Below are 20,711 nucleotides of genomic sequence, written 5' to 3' on the forward strand. Positions count from 1 at the left end.
CCTGCTGGCGGCGGCGCTTAATGGCGGTCGAGATCGGCTGTTTGGTACGGTGGTGCAGAAGAAGAAGAAGAAGAAGCAAAAGGTGAGGAAGAAGAACGTAGGTGTATAAACACATACATACAACTAATAAACTGAAATGCTCCAGAAATAAATATAATAAATATATGCTGTCTGCCAGGCCATTTTATTTTATAAAGTCGCAATAATGTAATGATCCATCTATCTATCTATCTGTCTATCTGTCTATCTATCTATCTATCTATCTGTCCGTCTGTCTGTCTGTATGTCTATCCATCCATCTATGTTGTACCTGTTCAAGTGTCTGTAATTCATTTGCGGGAAAATAAACGTTGAAGGAACTGTCACTTTAATCCTTTTACGTTGTTGTAGAGCATGAATACATTTATTTTTATTGATACAATGGGAAGCTTTGAGGTGCATCCATATTGTTTGCCGCAGCCCCTAAATACACGTATTACCGTTAGGTTACCATTTCCTAGGAAAAATAAAGTTATATCATTATATCATACATCTAAATATCACACAATGCCCTTTCTATCTATGTTTCCTCGTAACAACATGGCGGGCCTCTGAACTCTGCGGGTTCGGAACCGTCCATACCAAGATACGCGGTGCCCGGTGGATTGTCGCTGAAAAAAACAGAAGAGACACACTTAGCCTTTGCCGTGTTCATTACCATAAGAGCGAAGGCTTTCCCCGTCCATGATCTTACCTCTCGTCGTCTTTGTCTCCATATGCAGCCTGTGAAAAAAAAAAATAATAATAATAATCTGAATCACTCCAATACATCATCATCATTTTCATCAAACTGTTTCCCAGAGAGACCGGGTCATCCCACCTTGGGTTTCTGTGTGACGATCCCCCCGATCCTCTTGGGTACACCAAGGGTGTCGAAAGAATGGCTCCGCACCCGGATGGCTCTCTAGCGAGCGACACGGGAAAGACAGGGCAACAATAGATGGATTTGAGCTCTCAAAACACTATTCGACGCCAAGAGCCTGAAGCTCAGAAAAAGAAAAAAAAGTGGCATGAGAAGAAAAGATTTGACCTTAAAGTTTTCGATGAAGCCTCCGCCGCTCTCGGACACACCCCTGCTCCCCTCGGAAGGGGCGGACAATGAATGCTCCCCCATCATGTACCTGGAGCAGGTGGTGAGTTCGCTCTGCAGGCCTTCCAGCAGTGACGAACGAGTACGCAGCTTGTGAAGGGAGAGGGGTGACAGTGGCGAGGATCAATGTTGATTTTGGATTTGATCAAAAGAAATAAATAGATAACATTTTGGTCCGTTTGCCTACTTCCAAGCTGCTGAATCGCTCCGCTTTATAGCAGGAGATCTCCGCGTTAATGAGCTTGGTGAGGAGGAACTCTCGGAGCGAAGAACTCTAATGGACGGGACGGAGAGAAAGGACAAAAAAAACAACAAAAAAAAAAAGACTGAAGAGGCACCTGAATAATGGAATAGGAAAATACGCGGGAAGCTGCCTAACAAGGCTCCTGAGGATTATTGTCTTCTGTATCTTACATCTGTAAATATGGGAGGATCTGGTAGAAGAGGACCAAAGGGAGGAACGTCCTCTCTGGCTGTGACGCATACCTTCGAACAGACCACGGTCATGGTAAGTTCAAACCATCTAAAACTATCAAAAAAAAAACGAAAAAAAACAAAACAGTATTGCTGATCACTGACCTGGTACACTTGTTCCTCTTCCCTCCTAACCCTGCGGACCACCAGGAAACAGTGCAGGAAGTGGGAGCTGATGACGTCAGAAATGAAAGGGGTCTCGCCCTCCTGGTAGACCAGAGCTACAATATCGTTACCGATGTGCCGCTTCCTCTGTAACTACACGGAGGGAGGTGAGGAGAGGAAACGTTGCTATAGTACATGTCCCCGGTGTGCCAGTAAGGCAGTTGGAAAGACTGCTGACGAGCACTCGTGAAATGGTTAAGGGATGACACCGGAGCGCACCTGCTGCGGATCGCCATCCGTGAACGGGAGTTTGGTCGCGACGTGAAACATCACTTGTCTTCTGTGGAAGGTAGTGAAGACGGCGTGACTTCCAGTTTGGCCGTGACACACGTCCAGACCCCCTCTAAACCTGAGCGGAGGTAGGTGATATTAGACGCCGGGCGGCAACGCGCGTCGTGTCTGTCAAAAAGAAGGAAAGAAAACAATTCTGTACCCAGCGAAGCCCTGTAGTTGAATGGTTTCTCCCAAAATAGACAGGAACTCCTGAAACTCCTCGCTCTCCTCATTGTTACCGAGAATGTCTTCCTCGGTGATCTAAAAAAAAAAAAATAACCGGTTAATAAAGTGCCATATTGCATTTATGTAGTTACAAAACATGTGGGAAAAGGTATTTACTGTTTCCTACCTGCCCTTCTTTCTGGTATAAGACGCCAAACTTGAAATTAGGAGACACTCTGTGCTCATCAAACGTTGTGATCAGTTCTGGAGCCTGAAGGGCAGCGGAAATTTGCAGAAGTTTTGGCTAAACTGTGTTTACTGTGTAAACTCTGTTTGATTTTGTAAATAGATTGATACGTCAGTTCCGCAAGGGTGTGAGGAGGGGCGGTAGTACCAACGTGTACCTTGAGATAGGAGACCACCTCAAACTGTGTCACCATCACATTTTCGCAGAGCATCTAGAAGAGATATCAGAGTGACTTTGTTGGACTCAGTCTCTCTCTCCATGACTATTATCAACCGATCAATGGAAAGTGATTCACGCTCCCGCTCAGCTGATAGAAAAAGTGAGCTTGATTACCTTGGCTAATTCGACCGCAGAAGGGAAATTGTGGAAAAGTGAAAGGGAGAAGACTCCGTGCAAAGAGCAGTCCTTCATTCTGTGAGAAAGCACCCAGAGTTTTAGCGACGGGTGTGAACGTCAGCTTTGGGATGAAATGGAACGACGATTGTATTTTGTGGCGGAAGAAGTGAAATGAACACATAGTTATGAATGGCGACCTCAATATGACCCGCAGCCTCTTGTTGTCCTCCTCCAAACACACGGACAGAACCAAGGGTCCCAAACAGGGATCCACTGACGTGAAGGTGTGATGGTACTATGGGCGAAAAAAGAGAGAGGGGGCAGGAATGACCATGGGGTCAAATAAAAAACAGTCGACGCATATGAAATAAAATAAAATAAAATCCCTGTCGATCAAACGGACCCGTGCGCAGAAGAATTTGCGGTAGATTTTGGCGTCGCCGTCCCTCTCCATGATCCCGTAGCGCTCGGGATCGAGGCTGGAGTGGGGAGAGGCGGGACTCAAATCCACGAGTTTCTCCAGCGGGGGGTCCATCCAGTAGCCCCCCGACTTGGGAGGGAGGATGAGGGGAAGTTTGCCGCCCATCTTCAAGAGCTGAGACTGCAGCAGGCACAGAGCGGCGCCGCGCCATAGGGGGCGCAAATGCGATGACGTCGTTTTTTGGGAGGGGGAAAAAAAACAAAAAAAACACTTTTTGTTGCGGTGATCAAATAAACGGTCAACGTCGACACGCCTGTAACCGCGGGTTTGCCGAGCCGTTTTTTTAGGGGGACACTAACCTTAAGAGGCAGCGGGAATTCACACCTCTGTTCATCTATCCTGCTGCCCTGGTTTAGCGGAGGGAGAAGGAGAGTGATGACCGTAAGAATGAGAAATCCCACCAGACATCATTGGATATAATGTTATCCCGCGATGCATACTTCGGTCTCACCTGCAGCTTTTCTATGATCTCGAAAAGCTCATTCACCTGTTCATTCGTATGGGGGAAGAGAGAGGGAAAAAAATGGGGGGAAAAAAAAATAGTGACTGACAACCCTTCACAAATCAAGAGCGGAAATGAAGAGTTCGAGTGAGAAGGAAGGAGATGAAGATCACCCTCTGGTTGCTGCTGACAGAGAGGAAGGGCTTGGTTTCGCTGACGGGGGAATCCAGGACGTCCAGTGTGTCGGATCGGTTGGATTGCGTTCTGTGGCAACAGGTGAAAAGGCACGAGAAAGGAGCACAACTCATTCTGCCGTTATTTGAGACCTGCTGCATGTGAAAGCCAACTAGATTCCAGAGTTGATATCACAACAACCGGCGACACTCGCACACACACACGCACGGGTACATGCACACACACACACAGCAAATCCTCACCTATCCTCATCACAACATGGAAATCTGTCCACACTGCAAACAAGGAAGTAGTAACTATTCAGAGACAGGGCTTCTTCAATTCAAACAGAAAATGCATTATTTGAGATATTAACCGACCTATATGAAATGTAAGATCAAAAAAAAAAAAAAAAAAAGGAAAGCTATCTTAACTCACCCTCCATATGCCCCAAAAGTGAAACTTCTCTTTCCGGAGAACTTGTCACTCCTCTTTTCCTCCTCCATGGCTTGGTGTCACCGGGTGTTGGTATGTGCCTGTTGGCTACGGCGTCAATCAGGACTGGCTGTAAGATTGAATTAATTCACTTCATCATTCTGTCTCTCCTCCTCCTTTCTCTGCCCCCTGCCTCTCACTCATTTAAGCTCCCTCCGCTTCCTTCCCTTCATCCTGCTGTCAGCCAGACGTGCAGCCTTAACCCGCTCTTGGCCGCAGGTAGACTTTTGGCGGAAAACAACAACTGTCATTGACCCCCGACACACGTTGTTTTTGCTTCATCCATCAATCACCATGATGTAATATTCACCTGTAGTGATTTCTCCAATTGACTCGGGGTTAAAAATAGGTTTAGAAATAATTAAAGAAATAGATTAGAGATTTTCTGGACATGTTACCCTTTGAGTCGGTAGGATTCATCAATTATTGACAGTACACACAGTGAGGGTTAGGAGCGAGACAGCAGGGGAGGTTAAAGGAAGCCTGGGGATTGGAAAAAGAAAGAGGGTGATGCAGAAAGGGGAGATATACATAATTAAAATATTTTTATATTTAAGTATAAATATAAAATAAAATAAAATATAAGTATAAATATAACATATATACTGTACATATACATACAGACACACGCACACACATTTTATAATATATAATATTGTATGTTATATATGATATACAGTATAATACATTATATTATAATACAATTCTAATAATATTAGAATTGTATAAGGAATGTATGTGGAATACAATCAAATATTATTTGATTGTATTCCACACAGCTGATTCAAAGAAAGTGAAGAGAAGGCCGTACAGCTGTATAACGATACTTCTGCTGGTGGCATGGTGGCCCAGTTCTCGCAGTGTTGCCTCGCAGCAAGACGGTCCCAGGTTCGATTCCAGCCTGTGGCGCAGAAAGCCCCCTAATCTCCCAACTAGGGGCCTTTCTGTGTGGCGTGTGCATGTTCTCCCCGTGCTCACATAGGTCTCCTGCAATATTAAAAAAAGGACCCCAGTTAAAAACATGCACACAACACCTTCCTGTCCCTGACCACAACATGGATCCACACCTGAAATTGGTCCCCAGATGCCATCGAAGTGAAGGCTGCAAACTGCTCCTGGCTGACCCCTGGAGGAAGGATAGCTGGGACGGGATAAACCAGTGGTCTCAAACTCAAAGGTCCTGGGGGTGTCTTCTTCTAAGGGGGCCATGTTGAACTTTCGTTTCTTTTTTTCATACATCATTTTTCATTGTAATCCTGTTAGAAATAGCTCTCTTATGATCTATTTAATTGTGTTTTATATTTTTGAAAACAGTAAGTACATTTGTGAGGGTGAATTAGGCATTGTGTTTGAAAAAATTGGAATGTAATACAAAGGGCCGCATTAAATTATCACACGGGCCAGACGTGGCCCCCGGGCCTGTAGTTTGAGGCCCCTGCAGAGGCATAATTTCTCCAGCCACTACCCTCTGCATGTGTGTGTGCGTGTGTGTGTCTGTGTGTCTGTGCGTGCGTGCGTGCGCGTGTGTGTGTGGTCGTGGAGAAGAAAGATCAGTCGGTGCTCAGGGCTCGGCCCGCAAGCATCCTCATCGAGGCAGGGGTTTGACACCCCCCCCCCCCCCCCCGCTACTCATCTACAATCAGTAAACACAGACCGCCTCGCTGATCAACTATCAAACAACATGGCACACTGCAATGAATAAAAGTACACTGGTGTATGACAACAAGTCACAAGGCGGACCCAAGAGGTGAGAAGAAGCGGGGGAAGGCCTCACCCTCAGGACCTATGACCCCCTACATGACACCAAGCCCACAAGTGCACCGCCAGGGATCATGTATAATGGACCTTTCTTTTTCATATCACCGATAGATAACGATCGCTGCTGAGGCGGTGCAGGAATGGTTCCGCATTAGCTTTACTCTATGGTGGCCATGGCCACCCCTAAAGGTTTAGTCTTTCGAGCGCCTCTATCAATTGGTTCATTATTTACAGAAAAGCGCTGCTTCAAATTCAAAATGTGGGGTTTTTTTAAGAGTGGGCGGCGACCCAACTGGAAACACCACGTCGATTGCTTACTTGGAACGTCAGTCAAACGTTCTCCCGTTGTCATTGGTTGGTAAACAAAATACTTTTTTTTTTTTCGGTTCCGCCCACCCCTCGCTACCTGCACACTACCCCGCGGAAGTTGGACGATATTAGGGGCGAATGTGAGTACAATCCTATGAAATACTACGGGATTGATCGCAGTTTTGTGGGCGCTCCTGTATCGGGATCGGTTGGGAATTATTTAACCAAAAATAGCGCGTTTTAGCACTTCTGAAATCTATTGGTTTTCGCCAACTTTATGTAAAGGAAAGTGAATACTCCTCAATTAGCTAGCTAGGTGGTTAGCATTTTAATTAGCCGAGCATCGTATCAGTGTAAACAAAAACCGGTTTTCATATATTTTTTTTTTTTTTTTTTTTTTGTTGGTTCAACAAAGCGAGGCGATTCAATTTGTTATCGAATAAACTAGGAAGGTATGCGCGCTGCACGTCATTGTCACGGATTCACGTGTTTTCTCGTGGCTAATGTTAGCATTGCGGTTTGGGAATTGATTACAACCAGAACGCGTTAATGTTAGTTCCATTTTTATTTATTTTTTATTTTTTTTACTTCGCGCCTCATTGACAAACTTGTCAGATTAAGAAGCAGACTGAGCGAAGGACTGAGAGTTGTGGTCACGATTTGAAACCGCGATCAGTCCCCCTGTAATCGTTTTCTCGTCTTAGTGACTTCCAAGTAATGGTCGTAGTTATGTAGTAGTAATTGGTGGAAGTTGTACAAATGCATATTCGTTACACACCTGTGCAGAGGGACAGGTGCATAGGAGAAGAGACCCCCACACGCTGCCCATTCTTGCCGACCTTCATCAAATGGGAATATTTCCCAGATGCCGGACGTAATTGCAAGTCTTATGTGGTGTGTGGGAGTCTTCTTTCCTGACAACTCTTTCTTAAAGGCTATTTCTGCTTGACATACCTCAAGAGGTTAGTCTGTAACACTTTTTTTCTGCCCTTTACATTAGTCCATCCCGGCAACATGTTGGCTTGCGGGATGTTGGAGCGGGACAGAGTTGCTCTTCGCAAACGCTCTGCCGTTCTCTGCAAAGAAATGGTGGTGGACGAGCTGCTGATCCAGATGCTGCAGGCAGACAACATTCTGACGGAGAGCATGGCGGAGAGCATTCTGGTAGGTGACCTGCAATGTCAGTAAGATCCAACAAGTAGTCAATTTAGCAGGAGCTTTATCTGTATAATTCCACTTTCCACAGTTTTTCCGGTTTGTTCTATTACTTTCAAGGCTGAGGCGACGTCTCAGAAGCGAAGCTGGCGGTTGCTTTTTCTCCTGCCAAAGAGAGGCCCCAGGGCTTTTAGCAGCTTCTACAGTGCTCTGAGAGATACCGAGCAGCCCCACCTCTGTGCCCTGCTGACACAGTCACCGGAGAAAGATGGCGGCGAGAAAGTAGGAGAGGTGAGGACGCACGCAATCTCACAGAACACTGCTCACACTGCAATACGTGAGGCTGCTGCATCCTTCACATTTGCGTCGGATTTCTTGTCGTTTTAGACTGTTGATCTGCACAGAGATCTGGGCTTGAGAAAGTCCCAGGCAGAGTTCCCGTTAGAACAAATTGGTGCCGGTCCATGTGTCCTGGAAGATTTCAGTGTCTCAAATGGGAGAGATTTCGGTGAAAAGTTATCTGTGTTTATTGAGCTTCAAATCAATTGATAGGCATGCAATATAAAGAATGAAATCGTGAAGCTATGTAGATAATTTTTTTTATTGAATATTCAAAAAGTCCTGTCAGCTTAGCTATTTTAAGAATAAATAAATATTATGAATATTTCGTCTTGAAGTCAAATAGTTGACGTTAGTAAACAATAAGAAACAAGTGCAGCTGCCTTAATTAACATTTATATAAAATCAAAAACAAAATAAATATGGCAAGTAGGTCTAAATAAATTATAAAGTTTGTGGTGTTGCACGTCTCATCAACATATTTTACAACACAATAGATATTTACGGAATCATTTTCACTAAACATTATGACCGGAGAGATTTAAATATGTTGGATATAAACAGATTTTCCCGTTCAAAAACCGGCAATTACAAGATAATGGAAATGCTGGTGCCAGGGCAGTTGGTCACTCAAATACCAAAAATAACCATTTATTTTTGGTATTTGAGTGACCAACTGCCCTGGCACCAGCATTTCTGTGGTGAGGTGAGGCACTCTGGTTGGTCCTGCTTGTCCTAAAGCAGAACGAGTTATCTTTTAATGAAATAGGCTTAAACATATGTGAAAATCTGCCTACATTTATCTGTAGAAAAACATTTGAAACAACCTACTTCTACAAACTGTGCCTCAGACACATCCTTTGCAGGTAGCTCCCATAGAAACAGTGGAGAACATAGTCAAGTGATCAGGCTGCCAGTTCTCAGTCAATACCCACAGAAACTAACACGGACAGGGTGGATGAGTTGATCACACAAAGTAAGAGGAGACCAACAAGAAATAGAGAGAGCCAGACATGTTAGTTTTAAGGAAAAGGCTGAAATACTTTACAAGTCGTCTGAATTTCATTGCTATTCTTTATATTACATTGAGAGTTAATGCATTTATTTTTATTTGCAGCAGATTGTGTCCTCTGCCCTTCCACATCCTACACAAGAGGCAGTGTCTGCTAAGAGGGCAAGAACACATGGTGAGTGGTAGTTCCGTGTGTCCCCATTCATTATAAACAGCAGTTTCTCACTGAGTTTTAGTGCCACAGTTGTTGTCATTCTTCTATTGTTGACAGCACCACCGCCGGGTGAAAACTCCCTGTACACATTAAATATTTTGTAAATGTTTTCTTTGTGTAACAATCATTGTGTATGTTTCAGAGTCTATGGAGACAAGTCTTGACACAGATAGTCCCATCACCACTCCTGTGCTTCACACAACCCAAGAATTCTACCTTTCTCACTGCGAGCAGGTATAATGCCTTAAATCATGCCAGTGGCTCAATGAAGAAATGAAGTGTAGGCAGGCTTAACTGTAAGCAGATCTCTATTATTCTGCAAGTTTTGTCATTTCACACGGACATACTTTTCAACAAAATACTCCTTTCTTTTTTTCCCCCCTCTATTTCTATCCTGTTTTTCTTCCCTCTAAATACTCTAGTCTTACAGAATGCGTTCGTCCCCTCGAGGCTTTGCCCTGGTGATCAGTAATGTGAGCTTCGACACTTGTGCTGCCCCTGACCTTGACCACAGGAAGGGAGGTGAGGTGGATGAAGAAGTCCTCAGGAAGGTCTTCAAGGAGCTGGACTTCATAGTCCTTGTCCACAGAAACCTTACTGCCCAGGTAACGCAAGCACGCCGATATAAAGAAGCAAGTTAAATATTACCAGTCAATCAAAAACATGCGATTGTAAGTGTTTATAATCCTGGTTTAAGTAGCCAAATGTTTGAAAAGGGAATTCATAAAACCGGCAGTGCCCATTGCAAACCACAGTGTAAATAGTATGAGTGTAATCACTTGACCCCCAACAGGCTTGCAGAGGTCCTTTCAGCAAAGCACTTCAGAGGCCCTGGTTGGCTATTTTAAACAAGGTGCTAGAGAAGTAATAGTGAAGTTGTTTGACATCTCAATATGGCTGAGTTGACATTTTCTGACGAGGTGCTATTTGGAAAATCTCCACACATTTTATTGAAGCGATGTGAAAATGCAGCCTTTATGCACCTATACACTTACATTTTAGGCCTTAAGTCACCATGTGAGGCTTAAGTGTCTTTCTCGGTGAAACTTGAGGGAATATATGACAGTTGGCCGGACTTGTTGCTTGGCTGTTTATTTTTAGTTTGTTTTTTAACCATTATAGCTCTAAGTGTACCCCTCACTATCCTCGTTCAGCTTATGCTGTAGAGTGTGATACACGTAGTCTCTCTAATCACCGGCCCCGCTGTTTGTTTTTCTCTGATTAGGACATGCGGATGTGTATTGAACAATTCTGCCGCCGGACAGAGCATGGGACAGCAGACAGCTGTGTGGTGTGTCTGCTGTCCCACGGAGTAGAAGGAGCTGTGTATGGCACAAATGGAGAGCTACTCCAGGTGTGTGTGTGTGTGTGTGCGCGCGCGCGCCTCTGCATGCATGTATACTGAAACCATAGCAAAATATTGCACAAATGCAGATATTTAATTCTGTTTTTGGTATATTTCAGTTGGACTGGGTATTTGAGGCCTTCGACAATGCCCACTGCCCTCTGCTGCAGAACAAACCAAAAATGTTCTTCATCCAGGCCTGCAGAGGGGGTGAGAGTTTATGTGTGACTGCCATTTACTGCTAGAACTATCGGTCATTGGGAAAGGTTGGCAATTCTAAATTGTCTAAATATGTGCAATACGCTTTAATACTCTGATTCCTATTTATGTTGTTTCTACTTAGGTATATATTTTTAGATATTTTATATTGTTTATAGTGCTTACCCTGATTCTTAATTACTTTTAGTTACTACAACTCTTTATTGATGCTCTCTATTTTCTGCTGTCACTTTTTGCTGCTGTAACTGTTCAAATTTCCCAGTTGTGGGACTAATAAAGGTTTATCTTGTGTTTATTAATCTGTTTTAACATAGGCCTTCAGGTTGATCTATATAAATATGAAATCCATAAGCTTTCTCTGATCTTTGATGATTTAGAACATCATTATCATGTAAAACCAAGAAATGCATATGTACAGAAATATAGATATAAATCTAGGGTTTCGATTTCACACAAACCTTTTACAAAATCCATGCCTTTGTCCTCAAAATTGATTTTTGAATTCGTAACTTGTCTTTGATTTGGTCTTTAGTTTTTATTTTTATTTTTTATTTTGGCTTTAAACATTTTCCTCTGTGCTTTCTTCTAGATGAGATGGACTGTGGAATTGAGCAGTCGGATGGGCCAGAGAGGACCTGCTCTCCAAGCTGTGAAGAGAGGGATGCCGGGAGGGAAGGAGAGGGAGACACAGCCAGCAGAAGGAGAGGGGAACTGGGGAGGCCCAGAATTAAGCTGCCCCAGCGTTCCGACATGATCTGTGGCTTTGCCTCCCTGAAAGGTCAGTTGACCTCTGTCTTTTGCCATTCTAGGAAAGACCTGCAAAGGAATTGGTGGATTGAAAATTATGGAATTGATCTATCGTGTAAAAGGAAAATAAAGACCCCATGCCAGATATTCAGACAGTAGAGCTGGGCAATACTAAATTAAGAATAAGCATGTTTAAAGGTTACATCTGTAAGATTGGCCACTTTTTGTGGAGCACCTCTAGCTATTGCATTTTGGATTTTCATACGCTTCATTCAACCCTCACAGGGAGTGTTTTCTGTTCAGACCGGATTGCATGTCTCGGGAGCTTTTTAATTGCTGTTTGAGGGTCCGGTGTCCATCAAACTCAATCAAAGAAATATGATAATTGACAATCCTCATTCAACCCAATGTAGAACAAAATCAATACATTTCAGAACATAATGCTCTTTAAGGGAGAAAAGTAGCGTTGTGGGTCTGTTTTGCATTTCATGTCAGCTATTGAAAGGCGTCTCCCTCGTGCCTTCTTGGTGCTGTCCCTCTCGTTGCAATGCAGTGACATTTTGATCCTTTGGCTCCTATAGGCACAGCAGCCATGAGGAACACCAAGAGAGGATCCTGGTTCATCCAGGAGATCAACGCAGCTCTCCGTCTCCGTGCCAGAGACACTCACCTCGCAGACATTCTCGTGCAGGTTATTCCGTCAATTTGATTTATCTTAGAATTGTTTTATTATACTTTGAATTATAATAAAAATGTCTTTATACTGATGCTTTGATTTTCTCCTTCCTCTTCAGGTTAATGGGCGCATCAAGGCTAGGGAGGGCTACGCCCCCGGCACCACCCACCACCGCTGTAAAGAGATGTCTGAGTTCACCAGCTCTCTGTGCAAAGACCTCTACCTATTCCCCAAGTACCACCAGGGGTGTTGACATGCACACACAGACAGAGACACACACACACACACACACACACACACACACACACACACACACACACACACACACACACACACACACCATTCCTTGCATTCAATGCTCTCCTCACCACGGGCACACACTCTTGCATTCCATCTCAATTTCTGCCACACACCCATGCATTCCCCCGTTACACACCATTCGCTCATATTCATACGGGGGATTTATTCATCCAGATTTGCTGTGCAAACATCTGCTCCCTACCCATAGACACACACGCACACACAGAAAGGAAAAGAAAAAAGGAAGCTTATGTTAATCTACATGCCTTTGGAAATGGGCAACTTATTTGCATACAATTTATTAGCTAAGCTTATTTAAGAATGTCGACATCTATGCCAGTTATGGGGTTTACATATTTCATCCTTTTATAGAACAGACAATCCTATTTAGGTGGCTTTGGATTTCCTATGCATAATGTTACTTACTACAAAAAATCGAATTGTACATAGATATATATTTTTTTCCTATTTTTTTTTACCAGATTTTTTTATAAGAATTTTAAACTTCTCCATTTGTATGCATCGGTTTTATTTTTTACTTTCTTTTGTAAATTGTGACTATTTTAGGTGGGTTCCTATTATCACAGACAGGGGGCAGTGTAGAACTAGTGGTTACTACAGCAGAGAAACATGCATTTCATCAACTATGACATCTGTCATTGAATATCATCTAATATTTCACAAAAGAAAATTATTTTCTTCTCTGTCACCAGCACAGTCTATTGTTTGACAGCTGTCCTTGGCGAGCACAGTAGAAACCAGTGGAGTTGCCATCACAATTATTTCCCACATATTTAACCTCAGGGTGGAGGTGGATTTCAGACATGATGCTACACCTAATTCAGAGAAAATATTTGATAATGATTGGTCATTGTCTTTTGGTGCCAGGCAATGATTGATATTAATTGATTAATATCATGCATATTCGAATAGCATCCCAGTGAGTGTTAGCCAATAATTTTCTTCATCTATCAGTTATATTGCTGTAGAACTGGACCCCCCAGCGTGGTTGTTTGCCAGGGGAATGTGGTGCTAGTTCTGGGGTCATGCACCTACATTATGAACTTTGACCTTTATGCCAACTCCGACGCCTTATAGTATTTCCTCCTGTGTGGACTCCACACACACACACACACTGTTAGTCAAAATAACTATTTGTTCAGGTTTTAATGGGTGCTAAAAACATTTTCATTGTCTTCCTTGGCATTAATGCAGAGAGAGAGACTCAAAGTTGAAAAAACATTATTGATGTTTCCCAGAAAAGCCCTGCCCAGGCAAGTGTGTTTTGTTACAACAGTGTTGTAGTGAAAGAAAGGATATGGTACTGTAGGACTGGTATTGATTGCCAACCATATAGTAACAGAGAGGCAGCTGGTGTTTCTGTGCTCTGCTTGAAATACTTCCTGATATTTTGTCTCAATCTCTGATCCACTCAATCCCCTTTAGGTCTTTCTTTTGACCATGGGAGACTATTGAAAAGCCAACCGGTCACAAAGGTTGAACCTCCTACGGGTACAAGCTATAGCCAAGGGGAAAATCCACTGCCAAGCTATGGTGAGGCACACGGCAGGGGGAGTGAGCGGTTTTTATGTGTCAATAACAATGGCTGCCAAATGTTGTACTATACAATAAATACCCTTTGGGTTTTCAAACAAACTTGCTCTTGTCAGGTGCACAGTTTGTGTTGCGTATGAAGCTTTGTTCATTTCTTTAAACGAATGCATTCCTCAGTAAAAGTTGAATACTCCAGCATGTGTAAATGTAAAACGTCAACATGAGCACTTGCCCTTACTGATCCTCGTGTGTGTGTGTGTGTGTGTGTGTGTGTGTGTGTGTGTGTGTGTGTGTGTGTGTGTGTGTGTGTATTCCACGTGTACATCCTGTTCTCTTGAACTCTCATAGTTCTTAGGTATAATATATCTGGACTCAATCCATTTTGCTGTACTCAGGAGTCTCCATGCTGACACCGGACCATATGAATCTTTGACAGCCAACCCACCACCAGTGATAATGTTAACTGTGTATCAAATGGAGCCCCAGCCAGCTGTCCATAGTCATTCTACCCTGACACACACACACACACACAGACTGGCGGTCAAAGTGACACATTTCTCGCTGCCCTCCGGTGTACTGCGAGATTAGGTTGTTATGCGTTGGCGTGTGGACCACAAAGCAAGGCGGGGTTAAGAGGATCTGGGGTGTATGTGTTCGTCTGTGTGCGTCAGCCTGTCTCATCAGCCTGAAAGGATGGACTGGGGCAAATAGCCACAAATCAGTTAGATCAGCTGAGATCACTTTTTCTGAATGGGATTGTGTCTCAGTGTGGGGGGGGTTAAAGCATTAGTAGTCCATCAAGTGTTCAAGCATCAGTGAGTGTGTTAGTGGAGTTGCAACCGCTTTGATTGTTGCGCAACGTTCTATGCCTCATATCATCTCATTATGTGGAGACCAATAGTTAAGCAATATGGGATTGCATCAATACTCTGAACCGCATCTGCCATTTTGGATTTTTGTATGTGGGGGGGTGTCCTACCTTGGGAGGCCACTTGGGTGTAAGGTGCAGCTACAGCATGTGAGATTTTGGGGGATAGCCTTGCATCATTGGCTGATGAGGTGAGAACTGTCATAGGGGTGTCATGTGCACCTTCCTGCTCACGTTGCAGGGGCAGCCCTGTGGGGGGCACCCCCACCTACCCACCAACCCCAACTCACCCTCATCCCCTGTCCAAACAAGAACACTCCATGCAAAAACACACGGCTAATGGCCTGCTGGTTGGGGGGTGCTGCTAAGGGCAACATGATGTGTGTGTGTGTGTGTATGTGAGTGAGTGTGTTATTAGGTGTCTGCAGTTCTAATAAAGGAAAGCACTGCGTCCTTCAGTGCCTCATCATATCACTGTGCTCTGCTCTGTCCACCCGTCAGTCTGTATTTCTGTCTGTCCTTCCATAATTCCCTCCGTGGAGCTGGATGGCCCTGAGCCGCTGGATCATCTGGAGAAGACTGAAGTCTGGAGAAAGGCCTGATCTGTTGTTTTTTTTTTTTCTCGTTTTTTTCTTTTTCATGAACTTATGTCTGTGATAATTGCAACCTACAAGCCCATGTAAGAGCGTGTGGTGTTTGGTCAAGCCGTTGGAAATGCTGGGGCGTCCAGCGGGGTTATTTTTGGGTCAGTGACAACGCGTCAATGGCTGCAGATGCGTCGCAAAGGAAGGCTCTGAGATACCAGCAGACCCTGGTAGGTCTTTCCCAATCCTCCGGCTCGCTGTTTTGATTGTCCGCCTGTCTCTCATTGTATCAAGACGTCTTTCTTTTTTTTTTTTTTTTTCATGCTCACCCACTTCTACCTCTCCTGTCTATCCTCCACCTGCTGCTTGCTCTTCACGGGCTGACTTTCCATCACCACACCATCCTTCCACCTCTCCATATCTAACTCATAACTCTCACTCTGACCTCCATGTCGTTGCTTCGTTACAATCGTTCTCTAATCAAACGGCAGTGCTCATCTCTTTGCTCCAAGGACGCGATCAGCCAAGTGTTCATGTGTTCATACCCAACTATTAGGTACCATTTACCCCACGCTTTAGAAGCATTCTGCCTTTCACCTAACTTTAATTTCAAGATGATGCATCGTCTGGATTCTGTCTTTCTGATATGGCTCATGAGTTCCTGAAGGTGAACATTTTCTATCCACCTGCTGCTTTGGGGATTTGGCAAGGCAGCTAAAGCAAGGCTGCGCCGGAAGCACAGGGAAGTGTGCTTCTCAAGGTTACTTTTGCAGGTATGGCAGCATAACCAACAATCTGATGCCATTATGTTTGTGCTCCGGATCACATTGTTAAGTTAAACTCGCGGGCACGACGGCTGACAGCAGTTTCATCTTCTCGTGTATCGTACCTTTGGTTGCGGGGTCGTGTAAAGCTATGGCTGTTTTCATGTGTCGTGGATATAAATACCAATATACAAGAAACCTGAGGAGACAGGTTAGATGAATGTGCCGAGAGATGAAGTCATGTCACTATATCCATTGGTTCATCTGTTAAAATGTTCATTCAGAATTGTGACCATACCTCCAACTAGCTGGAAGGGTGGGTGGTGCTGTAGCACTTCCTTAAAATGCCCATTGGTACTTTCACACCAGGCATTGATTGATTGAGGGATCTTCCATTTGTTATCAACACGAAAGTCACCAAATGGTCAAGGAGACCATGTGCATTCCATCTGAATGTTTATCACTGGTAGAACGATGAAAAGTCACACATTGAAGGACCAGGTTGTGCAAGGGAAACAGGAGTGTGTGTGTGCTTGTGTGTGTGTTTTACAGCACATCTCTGTATAAGCCAGAGTGTCAATACCATTCCTCTAAGTGTCTCTCCCTCCTCTTCCTCCCCTTCGTCTTTTCCCGGGGGGAGGAGATGGATGATTGCCCAAGGCAAATCCCTAATCCCCATGCAGCCCTAGCAGAGCCTCTGGGGAGGTACAGGTCAGATATAAATAAGAATTCTCCATTAATAACACGATCTACATGTCTCTCCACTGGAGTTACAGGACATGCATCTTTTACACAGGTGTGTGTGTGTGCGTGTGCGTGCGTGCGTGCGTAGGCATTTATGTTGCAAATTGTATGTGTGCGAGGGAGAAATGAAAGTGCACTGGGGGTGAGGAGTGTGTGTGGATGGCTGTTTATACCCATAAAAAATAGTGAAAAGGATCGGAGAGAATTCGGTGTTGTTGGTGGCCGAGCTGTTAATGGCCTCCGGGTCATACAGTTGTGCTCGACCCTTGACCTTAACAGAGGGAAATGGCCTCTGTGGGCCACGCTGTCATATAAACAGCCTGGCGAGGAAGTGTGTGCATGTGTGCCTTTCTGTTCTGTATGTGTGGGTTAGAAGTGGGCGGTCGTGCGGAGATAAGTAGAAAAAAAAAATCTCTAACAATGTCAACAGCAATGAAATTGATCTGGATAGTCTCAAATGTTATAGCCTAGTAAATAGGATCGCATTCATTTGCCAAGGCTCTCGCAGACAGGAATGGGAGGAATGCAGACTTATTAAGCCATTTAATTTAATTTGATATATCTGTCACACAATTCATCTATACGGTCCATCTTTAACATACCAGCCGCTTTATCAATAGCTTTAATAGATTAATGGCATGGCTTTTTAGTAATTGCAATATACTGTCAATAGCTTGTTGTATTTTGCAAAGGTTAAACTCCTCCATCTGTCTGCGGTGCAGGCCTCCTGGGAGAGACGGTCTGATAGAGACAAACAGCGTGAACGAAAAAGAGAGAGAGAGAGGGAGAGGTGCGGAGAAGTGTGTCACTGAACATTGGGTCACACCGGCGCTAAATTTATCCCCGAGTAAGGTTTCACCTCAGGGTACGGGGGGTTTGGATGGATGGGGTCCAGGGCTGGTGAGAGGGAAGGGTTTTTAAGGGGAAACGGGGGAGACAAAGGCGAAAGTGCGGACACGGGGCCCGGGTCAGAGGTCAGAAAAGTGGGAGCCCGGGAAGAGCCGCCCACGTAGGGGGGCGTCCGAGGAGGGAGGCGTCGGGGCTTCGGTCACGCCGGCCGCTCAAAACAACACGCTTGTACTGACATCCAAACTTGAAACAGGAAGCATTTATGTACGTCCAACCTTCTTCTGCCAACAGCTTTCTACTTGGACACACCGTAGCTCCCGTTTCACTTTTGGGAATTCGTCCAACTTCATTCCAACTTTTACTCAGCTCTGAAAGCTGATTCTCAACCTTTTTCATATCAAGGACACTCAACTCGTTATGAATTTGGCCACAGACCCCATCTGATAGAATTGAGTCTTTGGGACTTGAGGTTTTTTTTTGTTTGTTTTTTTTTGTCGGATATGATGTCCAAACCTCCATCGCTGTCCATACTACAGCTACAGAGATAACATTGAAACCGTGATCAAGACAGTCATTATTGGACATTCTCTACTAACTACTAACTGTAAATGAAATAATGGAAATCGCCCCCTGGACCCCCTGGAACCTCTCAAGGGCCCCTGAGCCGAGGATTGAGAACCACTGCATTAAACCTTACCTGCATTAAACCTAGAAACTGGTCATTGTAGATGGCATCATTAAAAGAAAATATCCAGCACCATAGAAACCATTTCGTAGAATCCAAATCCAAATTGTGGGACACAAGAGCAGAGCTTGTTGGAAATGCTGAATGGCAATACTGTATTCATATCATGTACACATTATCCCTTCCCAGCGGCCAATTTGGGCTGCCCAATAACGCTTATGATCGCAGACTTGCTGCTCGGAGGCCACTGGATTGTCTCCCCCACAGAATTAAGAGCTGCTGACAACTTATTGTCAAGACTCAAGTGTCTGTTGTAACCTTTAGTCCTTTACTCTCCAGATATTAGTTTGTGTGTGTGTGTGTGTGTGTGTGTGTGTGTGTGTGTGTGTGTGTGTGTGTGTGTGTGTGTGTATGTGTGATTGTACATGCAAAAAAAAACCATAGTGACCAAAGCAGTTTTTTTTTTCATTGTGTGTGTGTGTGTGTGTCTGTCCGTGTGTGTGTGCCTGTGTGTGTGTGCGTGCACGTGTGTGTGTGCGTGCTGCACTGTAGCGGTCATTCCTGTCAATCACTACGTACTGTACTGGGTTTACCTGGAGGAGTTGAGGTACAGTCTTGTCACATTGGGAGGTTTTGAAAGACGGTGAAAGGACAGCGTATCAGACGGGAGGAGCAGAAAACGCTGACCGGGCGGAGGAAAAGATGAGGGAGCGCATCAACACTTTTGAGACCGTTTTGAATGTAGACCAAATTCTGGTAAGGCGTTGGCATTCAATTTGTATTATTATGTTTTTATTATGACTATACTTATCTCAGGCGTAAGCAGAGGCAATAGAACCACCCCCAAGATTCAAGATTCAAGGTGTTTATTTACCAAAGACATAATCATACGAGCACACATATATGCAGTGAAATTACCAGTTACCAGGGGAAAACCAGTTCCTCTCTCTATTTCATGCATTTACTTTTGATCTTTGCCTTTTTAAATGAATACACGATATATGAAACGTAAATCACCCTTTGACAATAGTGTGTAAAATAGTAATAAAATAGTAATAAAATAATAAAGCGTCTGGCTAGGTTGTATTTAAACCGTGGTGCTGCTCACCCAAGTGTCTTGAATAGACGGTAAAAGAGATCGTTTTGTGACATCACTGATATTGTGTGTTGTGCTTGTAGTGGGATGGATAAACCTTAATTGCTCGTGAATGTCAACGCACGAGTGTTTGTCTCTATGTGTGGGGGTGGGAGGGCAGGGGGGTTGGGGGGGGCTTAATCTTATCTGTCCGTCAGTGAGTGGGTCAGATTTTATCATTAACCTTAGTACAGGGCTACATTGTTTAAAGAATAGCCACACACACACACACACACACACACACACAAACACACACACACACACACACACACACACACACACACACACACACACATACACGCACACTCATACATATATTGTGCTGATGAAAACACACACACACACACACACACACACATCACGTCAGCAGTGCTTATGAACACACATATATTTATGAATATTCTGTGCTCTCTTTCATAATAGACACAGGAATGTGTTATTTTTTTAATTAACTCCCAATGTCACACTGTCCTTCACCCTCTGCATCTATTAGCAGCTCTCACTATGCCTCCTGCTCCCGCTCTCTCTCTCTCTCGCTCTCTCTCTCTCTCTCTCTCACGCCCACACGCACACACAATCTGTAAACCTTTAGAAAGGTCTAGTTTGCGAATTGATAAAAGTTGCCTTCTCCTCCTTGATTATTGTTTCCTTATGTTTATCACACTGTGGCGTCTGAGCGACAAAGTAATATTGATACTCTTTGCTTAAATAGGTATAGGTTATAGATATAGGAAATATACCAATAGATATAGGCAATATACATAGGAAATACAACTTTAGATATAGGTACTATACATAATGATATGGGTAATTTACATAGGTAATATACACATATATATAGGTAATATACATAGGTAATACAACTTCAGGTATAGGTACTATACATAATGATATAGGTAATATACATATGTAATAAACATATAGATATAGGTAATTTACATAGGTAATATACACATAGATATTGGGAATATACATAGGTAATATAGATATAGGTAATATACATACTGTAGGTAATACAACTTTAGATATAGGAACTATACATCATGATATAGGTAATATACATAGGTAATATA

The 20,711-nt window shown here is 43.8% G+C and overlaps 3 protein-coding genes across 3 annotated transcripts in view; 2 read left to right on the plus strand and 1 right to left on the minus strand.

The window, feature by feature from the left end:
* Positions 1–850: 850 nt before the first annotated feature.
* On the minus strand, positions 851–4,392 carry rap1gapl (RAP1 GTPase activating protein-like; the record flags this gene model as incomplete). Its single annotated transcript, XM_080004764.1, has 17 exons — positions 851–943; positions 1,070–1,219; positions 1,317–1,403; positions 1,544–1,652; positions 1,698–1,861; positions 1,988–2,117; positions 2,202–2,302; positions 2,394–2,477; positions 2,611–2,664; positions 2,787–2,865; positions 2,930–3,084; positions 3,193–3,390; positions 3,570–3,617; positions 3,722–3,757; positions 3,886–3,976; positions 4,150–4,182; positions 4,325–4,392. 17 exons carry the CDS (start codon positions 4,390–4,392, stop codon positions 851–853), a joined length of 1,680 nt encoding a protein of 559 aa, XP_079860890.1.
* A 3,070-nt stretch (positions 4,393–7,462) lies between these two features.
* Positions 7,463–14,060, plus strand: casp2 (caspase 2, apoptosis-related cysteine peptidase; the record flags this gene model as incomplete). Its single annotated transcript, XM_080005665.1, has 10 exons — positions 7,463–7,612; positions 7,724–7,894; positions 9,060–9,129; positions 9,311–9,402; positions 9,591–9,773; positions 10,394–10,522; positions 10,633–10,723; positions 11,322–11,510; positions 12,061–12,170; positions 12,274–14,060. 10 exons carry the CDS (start codon positions 7,463–7,465, stop codon positions 12,406–12,408), a joined length of 1,320 nt encoding a protein of 439 aa, XP_079861791.1. The 3' UTR covers positions 12,409–14,060.
* Positions 14,061–15,410: 1,350 nt separating this feature from the next.
* Positions 15,411–20,711, plus strand: part of clcn1b (chloride channel, voltage-sensitive 1b) — a 19,206-nt gene continuing 13,905 nt past the window's right edge. Inside the window, exon 1 of the mRNA XM_080005654.1 lies at positions 15,411–15,691. Coding sequence (XP_079861780.1) covers positions 15,641–15,691 — 51 coding nt within the window. The 5' untranslated portion in view covers positions 15,411–15,640. The remainder of the gene's footprint in view (positions 15,692–20,711) is intronic.

This window comes from Zeus faber (genome assembly GCF_960531495.2).
Source record: "Zeus faber genome assembly, chromosome: 8".
NCBI classification, from domain to species: domain Eukaryota; kingdom Metazoa; phylum Chordata; class Actinopteri; order Zeiformes; family Zeidae; genus Zeus; species Zeus faber.